This window comes from Sorex araneus, chromosome X, assembly GCF_027595985.1.
Source record: "Sorex araneus isolate mSorAra2 chromosome X, mSorAra2.pri, whole genome shotgun sequence".
Classification (NCBI taxonomy): Eukaryota; Metazoa; Chordata; class Mammalia; order Eulipotyphla; family Soricidae; genus Sorex; species Sorex araneus.
Window position 1 is genome coordinate 324,287,552 of NC_073313.1, and position 12,674 is coordinate 324,300,225.

Below are 12,674 nucleotides of genomic sequence, written 5' to 3' on the forward strand. Positions count from 1 at the left end.
GAAAACACACTCTTGATCAAAGGATTCTCATTAGAAGTTTTGTGACTGAGACCACCAGCAAGACACTGCAAATTGATAAAGATTTTTCCATGTACATATAGATTAGTATTTATTATTATCACTGTCACATAACTAATAGAATGAATATAAAAACTTAATTTGTTGATCATTTATTCATTTATTTTTAATAGTAAACTTTTTTGTAAGAAGATTGAAAGACTATTTGATCCTGAGTACTTGAATCCAGATTCACGAAATAATGCAGCAACATTATACAGGTATGCCAGTATATTTTTTCTCTGATATGCCTAAACATTCTTTATTTTACTGTAGTTAAAATTTTTCTCATGGATATTTCTGTATCTTTTTTGTTACAGATGTTATTTGTGTAAGAAACTTTTAACAAAAGAAACAGAAAGAAAAATTCCTTGCATTCCTGGAAAATTTAATGTGGATCGACACGGAAATATTATCTACATTCACATAAGGTATAGTGAAAATAAAATGCACTAAAAACTTTATAATATATATATAGAAACTGTAGTATATGTAATTTTGTGTTTCAGGTTTTTTTTGTTATTGTTTTGTGCTTTGTTTTTTATTGACTGACCTTAAGATACAGTTACAAAGTTGCTCATGATTGGGTTTTAGTCATCCAGTGTTCCAACAACTTCACCAATGTACATTTCTCACCACCAATGCCCCCCAGTGCTCCTCTCACAACCCACAGATATCCTTTGGGGCATGTTCTTGGAAATGAACCACACATTCAAAAATATTTGCTTAAAAGAAATTGTTTCTATTTCTGGGTTGAAAACTAATGTAACAATGGAGGTTCTTTTCTCCAGAGATAAGACTTGGGATGTTCATGAGTATTTGAATACTCTTTTTGAAGAATTAAAATCTTGGAGAGATGTCTATTGGCGCTTGTGGGGAATAGTCAACTGGCTGACTTGTTCAAGATGTAATCAGGTGAGTGAGTTTATATCCTACTCTGCAAACACTGAAATCAGATTCTTTTGACATGTGCTATTTAATTAGTATGTCTGGGTGTGCTTGGATAGTATCTGACATCCTTTCTAAAGGAACTGGCAACAAAGCAACAATTGGGCTGTGGAACATCTGCCTTCACTCACTTGTTGGTGCTTCTTTCATTCTTTTTTGGCTTTTTGGGTCATACCTAGCAGTGCTCAGGGGTTACTCCTGGTTCTGTACTGAGGAATTACTCCTGGCAGTGCTCTGGGGATGACATGGGATGCCAGGGATCAAACCCAGGTTGGCTGCATGCGAGGAAAATGCCCTACCCACTGTACTATTTGCTCCCACTAAACTCAGTGGTTCTTTATAGATCACAGTCATTCCTGATTCATATATAAATCCAGTGTTCTATATGAAATTTCTTAAGAATATATAATATCTTCACTTCAGTAATCTCTCTCAATTTGGCCGTGATTTTTATTTCATATTCTAACTGGAAAGCCTTTTTTGAGTAGGAGTCGCACCAGCCAATTCTGGGAGGGGAGGGCCATGTGGTACTGGGAATGGAGCTCAGGCCCCTTGCTAGCCACGTGCTCTACCATCTGCGTGATATTCCTGGTCCTGGAAAACTTACCAGTTGTAAAATAAAGTGTGCATCGAGATCAATTTAACTTACCTGAATTTTTTTTATCTTTTATTTATTTATTTATTTAAAATTAATTTATTCTTTTATTGAATCACCATGTGGAAAGTTACAAAACTTTCAGGTTATACAATGCTCGAACACCCATCCCTTCACCAGTGCACATATTCCACCACCAAGAATCACAGTACACCTCCCACCTCCCCCCAACCTCCCCAGCCTCCCACCCCGCCTGTGTAACTGATACATTTCACTTTACTTTCACTTTACTTTGATTACATTCAATATTTCAACAGAAAACTCACTATTGTTGTTTGGAGTTTCTCCCCCCTAAAGTCGGACCTTCTGAAAAGGAAACATTTGATAATTTGTTTTCCATTGCTGAGAATGAAGAGATATGAGGTCGAGTGGCCGCACTAGCAGTCGCACGGTTTCTTACCTGACTTTTTTAAGTAATGTTGATTTGCTTGTTAATTTTGAGATGCCTCTAGAAAATCGGTTCATTCTTAGCATAGAGTGTGCAGCCATCACCACCATCCAATTTTAGTGTTTCTGTCACGACGTACAGATCCCTGAGTCCATTTGCTGCCACTCTCCAATCTGACTCCCAGTCCTAGGAAACTATTCATCTATGTCCCTAGAGAATTGCTTGGGGTAGGGGTGGAACTCCAGGATTTTTCCTGGCTCTGTGCTCAGGGATCTTTACATTTGGCGGTGCTGGGGGATCGAATTCAGTGCTGGGGATTGAACTAGGATCATATGCATTCAAGACAAGCACCTTAACCCCTGTACTGTCTCTCTGGCCCTATGACATAAGTCATTTTTTCTGTACTTTTGTGCATGTCTGGTGCCAAGAATTGAAACCACAGATATACACATGCAAACTCACTTATGTAACACCCAATCTTACCACCGAGCCATATCACCAATCCTCCTTTTGTCGAACATTTTATGTAAATTGAACCTACAGCATGTGATCTCGAGTAAATTGTTTTTGAGATTATATCATTTTGTTTGGGAAATAATTGGTTTTTATTTCTTTTATTCAGGCTTTTCGCTGTATAGAATTTTCACATTGTCAGTATCACTCAGAAATAGTGATCTATCCTAGTACAGCAAGTACCCTGAATACTGTTGGCACCGGAATTTATCCCTGCTGTAGCCAGAAGGTTCTTCGTTTTGACCCCACTCAACTCACAAAGGTAAATTGTGAATGTCAGTCTTTTGAAGATGCATCACTAACACAAGGAAGTGATTACCATAAAAAGTAGAATGGAAGTTAGATTTCTGGAGAAGGGAGGCGGTCATGCTAGGAAATGGGCCCATTGGAACACCTGGACTGTTGGCAGCAATCCATTTCTTAATATAAATGGTGATTCCCTGGATATTCTCAGATATTTGTTAAGGGATACATTTATGTTTCATGCACTTTATGAGTATTACTTTTTTATATTTCTGTTTGGGTTCACACCCAGTGTGCTCAAGGCTCACTCCTGATGGTGCTTCAAGGATCTGGTAGCACCTGAGATCAAAACCAGATTCCTGTATGCAGAGCAGTTATTTGTTCAGTCCGTTGAACTTTTTCTCTCTCTGGCCCCCACTATTATTTTTTTCTCATGAGGAAAATTATTTTTTCAACCAACTGAACTCTCTCTCTCTGACCTCCGCTATTATTTTTTTTCTCATGAGAAAAAGTTGTTTAATAGTTGATATGACATAACAGGGCAAAGAAAAACAGAACCATGTGGTCATCCTTTAAAACAATGTTTTTCTTCAATGGACCAGCCTTTTTAACGTAGTGTTTCTTACCTGGCAGGGCTGTAAAGTGAGGGAACACTTGGTTCTTCATGATCAGGATAAAAATGAAGACATGCTGACCTGTTCAACCTTCAAAATACTGGACGATCTACACAGGCACAAAGATGTGGTCGTGGTCCCTTTTTCTAAGGATGTAGTTAGGTACGGAAGAAATGATGACCCTGTCTTGGACTTGAGTCCATGCATCCTTGCTCAGAGTCCTCTGTATTAGTGCTTCCTCAACCAGAAGCAATGTACATTATTTCAAAGGTGAAATGAAATGAAATTATGTGTCAGCATACAATAATATCAAGCAGGTGTTTATTTAATAGGAAAAACACCTCAAAATACTGACAGTGTAAGGGTGGAGGGGAAGCTAATAAAGGAATTCTTCACTTACTCAAAGGTTGGTACCTGCCATCGAGCCCACCAGGAGTGATCTCTGATTGCAAAGCCAAGAGTAAGCCCTGGGCACTGCCACGTGTGGCCCCAAACCAAAAAAATTTATAAGTAAATGAAACGTTGGAACCTAAAATCTAATTTTCGAGGGGTTTTCCTTTTCCTATGTTATGTTGCCCTTCTTAAGTGCTCATTGATACAAGTAGAAGGAAGTTGAAATCATGTTTATATTTTTTGATTTTTGAGCCGTAACTGGCAGTACTCTTAGGGCTACTCTCAGCAGTACTTGGGACCGTTAAGTGCCAGGGTTTCAACCTGGGCCACTGAAAATCAAAGCATGTGCACTACCCTTTGTGCTCTCTCCTTGACCCATATTTTATAAAACTGATAAGGGATATCAGTTTCATAAATCTGAACTCTGTGGAAGGGTTTCTTTGGCTAACGGAATCATAGATGAGTTAAAACAGTTGTCTCCAGCCTTCTTCCACCTGCACACCGGCACCAGGCAGTGGGCTGGCTGTTGACATCACAGGTCTAACTGGTGTGAGCTGAACTAGTGATTTATTTGTTTGGGGGCCATACCCAGTGGTGCTCAGGGATCACTTCTGGTGGGGATCTGGGACCCTTATATATGTATCGGGGATCAAACTCAGGTCAGCCGTGTACTTGCTCTCGGATTTAGACTTCTTATACATGCTGGTGGTGGTTGAAAACCACTGGATTGAGAAATCTAGATGTTGATGTGGCTTCCGTATACTCAACAACTGTATTTCTAAAGAGCAGTTTACAAAATATTTACAATAAGAGATATATTCCCATCGAAAAAAATGACCATTTCCCTGTAAAGCATCTTCCTTCTTCCAGTGATTCAGGTGTCGGTGTCTCTGATGACAAGGGCCTGGACTGTGACATTGTGCTGGAGCCAAACACACCCTGGGGCCCCAAGGGCGGAGGAGAGCTGAATGCTGTGAGTAGTGTTTGCTGCTTATTCTTTTCTTATTGTTTTTCCTTTATTGGGGGCCTGAGGAGTGTGTGTGGGGGGTGGGGGGGTGTTCAGGAAGGGAGAGGCCTCCTGAGTGGTGCTCAGGGAGTCCACGGCCCACTCCCAGCTTCTCCTCAGACAACCAGAGCAAGAGCCTGAGGATGTGGTGCTGTGTGGGCTCCCCAGCACCACCGGGCACTGCAGTATGTTCTCAGATGTCTGAAGCCCTCGGAACAGTGACTGAAGTAGCTCTTTAAAAAAATTATGTTACCTGAATGTGTGACTTACTTGCCTTTTGGAAGTTACTCTAGGGAAATACCGATTTTCTTCCTTTTTAAAATCAGTACATACATTGCAAACCATAACACACAAAAGGAGAGAGAGTAAAAGGGAATGTGCCTGCCACGGAAGCAGGGGGTGGGAAGGAGTGGGAGTGGTGGGAGGGATACTGGGAACATTGGTGGGGGAGAATGCACACTGGTGGAAGGATGGGTGTGCGAACATTGTTTGATTGAAGCACAATCATGAAAGCTTGTAAGTCTGTAGCTGTATCTCATGGTGATTCATTAAAATAAATAAATAAAATGAATACATACATTTTCCTATTGGAGGATTCTTGGTATTTTTGATTTTGGGCTACATCTGGGGGACAGGGATCAGGGAACAATATGGGATTGCAGGGATTGAACCCCAGTCAGCTGTGTACAAGGCAAGTGCCTTGCATGCTGTACTATCTGTCCAGCCCTTAGCCCAAGTTTAAAATCACATGTTTTTCGTTTAGTTTAGGTTTTTTTTGTTTTTTGGGTCATACCCCATGATGCACAGGGGTTACTCCTGTCTCTGCACTCAGGAATTACTCCTGGCAGTGCTTGGGGGACCATATGGAATGCTGGGAATTGAACCGGGGGGTCGGCTTCGTGCAAGGCAAATGCCCTACCCACTGTGCCATCGCTCCAGCCCCTAAAGTCACATTTTAACTTGGGAGTAAACTTAATTTGTAGCTTTTTTAAAGCTCTTCTACAATTTCCATACGGAAACAAGGAGCATAAATTTTAGTAGGTACAAATTTATTCATCTCTTATTTCTTTGTCTTTTATAGTTCTTGTCCCTGAAAAACTGGACTCTACAACTGGTAAGAGAACAATTACATTCCACCCTCAGGGATCTCTTTCCTTCTAAATGTACTTAATAATCTCTCTTTTTTTGTTGTTTTGTTTTATTTTGGTTTTGGGCCACACCCAGCAGTCCTAAGGACTGGTGGCTTGGGGGACCATATGGGATGCCAGGGATTAAACCCAGACACCCTACCTCCTATACTGTATCTTCAGTGTCAGTTAAACGATCTTAACAGTATCTTTTTTTTTCTTTTTGGCTTACACCCAGCGATGCACAGGGGTTACTCCTGGCTCTGCACTCAGGAATCACCCCTGGCAGTGCTCAGGGGACCATATGGGATGATGAGAATCGAACTCGGGTTGGCCGCGTGGAAGGCAAACGCCCTACCCGTTGTGCTATTGCTCCAGCCCCTCATAACAGTATCTTATTTTTTAGATTTTAGCTAAATGTATATTATCCTTTTTGACTTCTACAATCTTGTATGCACTAAGAATGTCATTGTTGAGTGGAGCAATAGTACAGAGGGTAGGATCCTTGCTTTACATGTGACTGACCCAAATTCAACCCCTGGTATCCCCTATGGTCCCCTGAGCATCACTAGGAGTAAGCCCTGAGCACATCCAGGTCTGACCCCAAAACCAAAAAGTTACTAATAAAAATTAAAATGTCATTGTTTACATGTACCAGTTTCTGGCTACTTAGTCCATAAAACTCCTTAGAAATATTTTAAGTCATTTTTTAGTCACAGAGGACACTAAAGCAACAAATCTATCATTCCCATCTATTTGGTTTTTTTTTAAAAGACATTTGTTGTGATGAGTGGGGGTTCTACACACTTTGTTGTGGTGTTTACGTACTTGGGTGTGGTGCTCACCAATATTTATACATCTGCTTGTTTGATTTTTTTTCTAAACCTATTTCCCATTTACTATGCTGTTTCCAGTGGCAGGGAGATAGAGCAAAGGACTGGAGTACATGCTGTACATGCTCAGCTCCTAGATTGGATGCCCAGTACCTCCCCCTTAACACCTCTAGGAGTCACCTCTGAGCACTGAAATGCTAGCAGCCCTTGAGGACCACTGGGTGTAGCCAAGAAACAAAACAAGTCATTAGGTCATGTCATTTCCACCTTGTATGTAGCACCAGGTACGGAGCAGGAATTAGGTTCAGTGATAACAGGAAGAATGTATGGGAAATAGATGCAGGAGACTAAAGCAGAGATCAAGTGCATGATTGACCCCAGCAATATGTATATATACTTGTTTATGAGATTAAATTAAGTCAAGTATTATATATTAATTTAATCTCAGTGTCATAGAATATATACCCAGCTGTCTGATGGAGATGCAGTTGAAAAAATATTGAGTATCAGGGCTGGAGAGATAGTACAAGTGACTAGGCACTTGGCTTACACAAGCTGACCTAGGTTCAATCCCAAGCATCTCATATGGTCCCCTGTGCACCACCAGGAGTAACCCTTAAGCATTGCCAGATGTGACCCCAAAACAAACAAAAAGCATACTGACTGCCTTTTGTGTGCCTGTAACTCAGCCAAAATCTGTAAAGTAAATGTAGAATGGCTACATGGTAATCCTGTCCTAAATTCAACATCTATTTTCTGGATGTTGTGCTCAGCAGTAATCAGTCAACATTTGCTTGTCTCACTTATCCAAAATAAATTTAAATAAGTATGTTTGAAATACCTTCTAGAGCTATAGTATTATATAATTTAATAGGACATGTTTCATATTTTTATTTAGAAGCAACAATCATTATTTTCAGAAGAAGAAGAATATACCACTGGATCTGAGGTTACTGAAGATGAAGTTGGAGATGAAGAAGAAGTATCCAAGAAACAAAGTATTGGTTTCTAAGTTAAAATTTGTACTAAATTTCTAAATGTTATACACACAAAGGGCTTACCTTCTTGGGGGTAGACAGATAAGGTAGGGTGCTTTCCTTGCATATGGCTCACCTAGGTTTGCTCCCCACCACCCCATATGATTCCCCCACCCCCTGCCAGGAATAAGTCCTGAGAACAGCTAGATATGCTTATCCCCCCCCTCAAATATGAAAAGGGCTTGCATTCTCAAGCTTTACTATAAAGGCAAAGGAATTGGCCTTATACAAATCTAAATGGTTACCCCAGGGGAAGTAAAGGAGGATCCATCAAAATTCCTGTGGTGACAGACGGAAACTGGAATTCTGGTCACAAGCATAAAGTACTACATATAGTGTTGATTGAACAAATTATAAAATTATAATCCAGGCAAAAGAGATAGCTCAAAGGACTGGACCTCAGTTGAGGGCTTGTTCATTTGTTTGTTTTTGGTGGGGGTGTTGGAATTACACCCAGTGGTGTCAGGGATCAAACCCAGGGCTCTAGCATGCAGAGTGCGTACTCCAGCCCTTTGGACTATCTCTCTAGTCGTACCCATTCTTTTGTTTGGTTTTTGTTCCACACCCAGTGGAGTTCATTGCTTAATCCTGGTTCAGCACTCAGGGATCAGGCCTGGTGGTGCTTGGGGGACCACTTGGGCTTTGGGGATCAAACCCAGGCGAACCACATGTAAGGCAAATGCCCTACCTGCTGTACAGCCCCTGTATTCATTTCTTCACAGTTGACTTTATCATTTAATAAAATTTATCCTTTTTTTTTTTTTTTTGCTTTTTGGGTCATATCTGGTGATGCTCAGGGGAATCAAACCTGGGTCAGCCTTGTGCAAGGCAAACGCCCTACCCACTGTGCTGTCACTCCAGCCCTAAAATTTACCCATTTTTTAAAAAATTGATATGGGGTCACACCTGGCAGGGCTCTGAATGGAATGCAGGGCCTCGCATGCATGTTGTATGCTCTACCATTTCAGCCCATCCTCAGATTTACCTCTTTGGGGTATTGGGAGGGGGCCTCCCTAGTGGTGGTCAAGGACTGTTTGCTGCGGTATCCAGTCCAGCAGTGCAGTGTTGCTTGGGCTTAATAATGTTGGGGGCCAGCAGGGCCACAGGCAGTAGCTCTGGGAATTGAGCTCACAGCCTCCAAATTCAAAACTTGTGCTCCATCCCTTGGAACTGTCTCCCTGGCCTGTGAGATTAATTTTCTTTCATCTTTTTTGGATAATTTGTGTCTTTCAAGGAATTCGGTTATTGTATCATAGACACAAAATTGCTCATAGAATTTGTGTGAGTGTGGTGACAGGGACCAAACACAAGATCTCACACATGCAAGTCAAGTGCCATACTGCTGAGCGGCACCTCCAGCCAGTATTTCCCTTGACCCTTTACTGCATGTGTAGTGATTTGGGGAGGGCAGGTCATTTCCACTGATACCTGCCCAGTTCTGCTGCCTGGATGGCCCATTGCTGGTCTCACTCTCAGGGCCCGAAGGCAGTGAGACCCCCTGGGCTTCTCCTCAGCCCCTCTAGCACCTTCTTAAAGAACCCAACTGTGATTCTTTTTTAAATTTTTGCCATCAATAGTATATTTTATATTTGACTGTAGATTTTTGCCCTTATAGTTAATAGTTTTTTCCTTGTAATTTTAATTCATTTCCTCTTCCTCTTCCTTTTTTAATTTCTTAAGGTAGAAGCTTAAGTCAGTGATGTCTATATAAGACTATAAAGTGCTAAAATGATTTACTTGTATTCCACACATCTTAATTTTTGTAAGGTGATATTGTGATAAATATTTTCTGACTTCCCTGATTTTATCCTCTGGTTTTCTTCCATGTGTAGCTGTGTAATTTCCATATATTTTCTGATTTCCCATATCCTTTTCAGTTACAGTTCCCACTTTCATTCTGTCATGTTCAGAGAACTACTCTAGGTAGTTTTATGCTTTAAATATTATTGGGACATGTTCCAGATTGCAATAGTAGGTACAAGTCTTCCATATTTGTGACCATTTTCTGACTACTCATTCCAATTATAAATATTCACTTACATATTTTCCCTTTCAGGTTTATTCTTGTGTGTTTGAACTTTGTAATTAAGCACATAAATTTACACAATGTTGATTTTTTTTATACTGATGTATCCCTTATCTGTAGTAAAACTGCCTGTCTTAGAGCAGAGAGATAGTACAGTGGTTAAGACACTAGTCTTACATGTTCCACCCCTGGCCCTGAATGGTCCCCTGAGCACAGAGCCAGGGTAGCCCTTCTGCCAGCACCATCAGGTATGGCCTTTAAAAAAAACCAAAAAAAACCCTTGCCATTATTGACATCTATTTTTTTTAATATTAATATGATCTCTCTAGATTTGATTTGCTGCCTGGTATATTTTATTCTATCCCTGAATTTTCAGTCTGTGTTTTTTAATTCAAAGTATGTATCTTTATTAATATATCGGTTCTTCTATTTTACTCTTCATTTTTGAATTGTTCCCATATTTTTGTTTCTGTTTCTGCATTTTGTTTGTGTTTGCGTGTAGGGCAGAGTAGGTGGTACCTGCGGATGTGCAGTGCTGGGGTCAGAACTCGCACTGTGCTCAGCCCTTCGAGCTATCTCCCAGCACAGGAGAAACCCAACAGTTAAAATTTTTTGCTTTAAATAAATGGATTTCCTTTAAAGAATAAAAATTTAAAGAATAAAAATTAATGTTTACCTTTTAGTCTTCTGTAGTTACATACTTATATATCATTTCCCTGAATTTATCTGAAATTACCAGATGATGTTATTTAACTCTGACAGTTAACTTCTGTTATTTTCTCTAGTCAGTTTTACTGACTGAATTCTCTTATTTTTCAAATTTACCTGAAATATTTTATTTTCGAAATACAGTTTCCTCACAAGATAACTTTTGCTAGCAGTGTTTTTTTTCTTTCAGCACTTTGAACATGCATTTCAATATATTCTGGCCTATATTTTTTTCTGCTAAGAAAAAAGCCACTGACCATGTAATTACTCCCCCTGTCTACAGTGTGCCCTTTTTATCTTGCTGCTTTCAATATTATTTTATCTTTGGCTCTCAAAAGATTGACTATATGACTAGCCTAGATAATGGTTTTCTGTCTCTTTTGGTATTTGATGGACTTCTTGGATTTTTCCTTAACACTTGGTGCTTCCAGTGATGCCCTTAGGCGTTTCCTGCTCCTTTCTCTCGCCCTCTGAACTCCCCACTCAGCCTTTTGATATTACCCACAGATCTCTGGAGCTTTTCTTTCTCTTTAACTTTCCCTTTGTTTTCCTTGTATCAAATAAATTGTTTAATGCTTTAGCCTAATTTTCTTTGATCTTCTGCCATTTCAGATTTTCACTTGCTCTCATCTAGTAAAGCTTCTGTTGCTTTTGAGCCACACCTGGGGGGGGGAGGGGTTCTTCCAGCAGTGTTCTGGGGATCGTGCAGCGCTAGGGATTGAGCCAAGGGCTCCGTGCAGAGCTTGCTCTCCGGCCCTTCAAGCCACCTCCCTGGCCCGAGTGAAACTTAAATACAGTATTTTCCCTTCCCTTCACTGTTGTCACTGTGTCTGCAGCTTGGTTGTGGTACTTGCATGCTCTTGGTACGACGCTGCCCTCCAGCCTGACATGCATCAGTGGTGAGCTGGGAGCACAAGAGCAGTGCTGGTGGTTGCACCGAATGATATGGGGTACCGTCAGGGACTGATCTCGTGGCCTCACTCACACAGGAAAGGATTGTGCTTTCGGCTCTAGGACTACCCTGGAATTCTTTTATAGTCTTTATTTCTTTGTTGAGATTTCTCTGTATTTACTCAGTAACACAGTTTTGGCTGTTTGTTTTAATGAGATAGTTACAGAGCTTTGAGTTTCAGTCATACAATATTCCAGTACCCATCCCTCCACTTGTGTACATTTCTCACCACCGATATCCCCCGCTTCCCTCTTGCACCCTCCCCTGCAGTCTGCCTCTATGGCAGGCACTTTTTTTCTCTCTCTCCCTCTCTGTCTGTCTGTCTGTCTGTCTTCTCTCTCTCTCTCTCTCTCTCTCTCTCTCTCTCTCTCTCTCTCTCTCTCTCTCTCTCTCTCTCGGCATTATGGCTTGCAATAGAGATACTGAGAGTCTATCATATTCGATTCTTTGCCCACTTTCATCACACATCTCCCATCCAGAGCGATCCCTTCCAACCATCATTGTCATAATGGTCCCTTCTCTATCCCAACTGCCCTCTCCCCCAACCCTTGAGGCAGCTTTTCAGCCGTGGACCATTTGTCCTGACCCTTGTTTCTACTATGCTTGGGTGTCAGTCTCATACTATGTTTTTTTATATATGTATCCCACAAATGAGTGCAGTCATTCTATGTCTGTCCTTCTCCTGGCTTAGTTTATTCATCATGATACTCTCCATGTCATCCATTTATAAGCAAATTTCATAACTTTATATTATTTCCAACAGCTGCATAGTATTCCATGTGTAGATGTACCATAGTTTCTTTATCCATTCATCTGTTCTCAGGTTGTTTCCAGATTTTAGCGATTGTGAACATGCTGCAATGAACATACAAGTGTAGATGACATTTCTGTGTGGTATTGCTGGGTCATATTGGAAGCTCAATTTCTAGTTTTTGAGGAATGCCCGTATTGTTTTCCAAAAAAGACTGGAGCAGTTGGCATTCCCATCAGCAATGAATGAATGAGAGTCCATTTCTTCCCACATTTATGCCAGCACTGGTTGTTCTTATTCTTTTTGGTGTGTGCCAGTCTCTGAGGTATAACCACAGTTTTACCTTAAGCTACTTTGAAGTCATTATTGCCTGCAAAGTCCTGGTCCTCTCAGAATCCATTTCTACTGACTGCTTATTTTCTA

General features: G+C 40.7%; 1 protein-coding gene across 2 annotated transcripts in view; it reads left to right on the forward strand.

Moving 5' to 3' along the window:
• SANBR (SANT and BTB domain regulator of CSR) overlaps positions 1-12,674 on the forward strand; it is a 49,163-nt gene that overhangs the window by 22,607 nt on the left and 13,882 nt on the right. For both annotated transcript variants that reach the window (XM_055122471.1, XM_055122472.1), the window contains 8 exons: positions 192-278; positions 378-488; positions 849-972; positions 2,671-2,823; positions 3,438-3,580; positions 4,682-4,784; positions 5,899-5,931; positions 7,676-7,775. In XM_055122471.1, the coding sequence (XP_054978446.1) occupies positions 192-278; positions 378-488; positions 849-972; positions 2,671-2,823; positions 3,438-3,580; positions 4,682-4,784; positions 5,899-5,931; positions 7,676-7,775 (854 nt within the window). The remainder of the gene's footprint in view (positions 1-191; positions 279-377; positions 489-848; positions 973-2,670; positions 2,824-3,437; positions 3,581-4,681; positions 4,785-5,898; positions 5,932-7,675; positions 7,776-12,674) is intronic.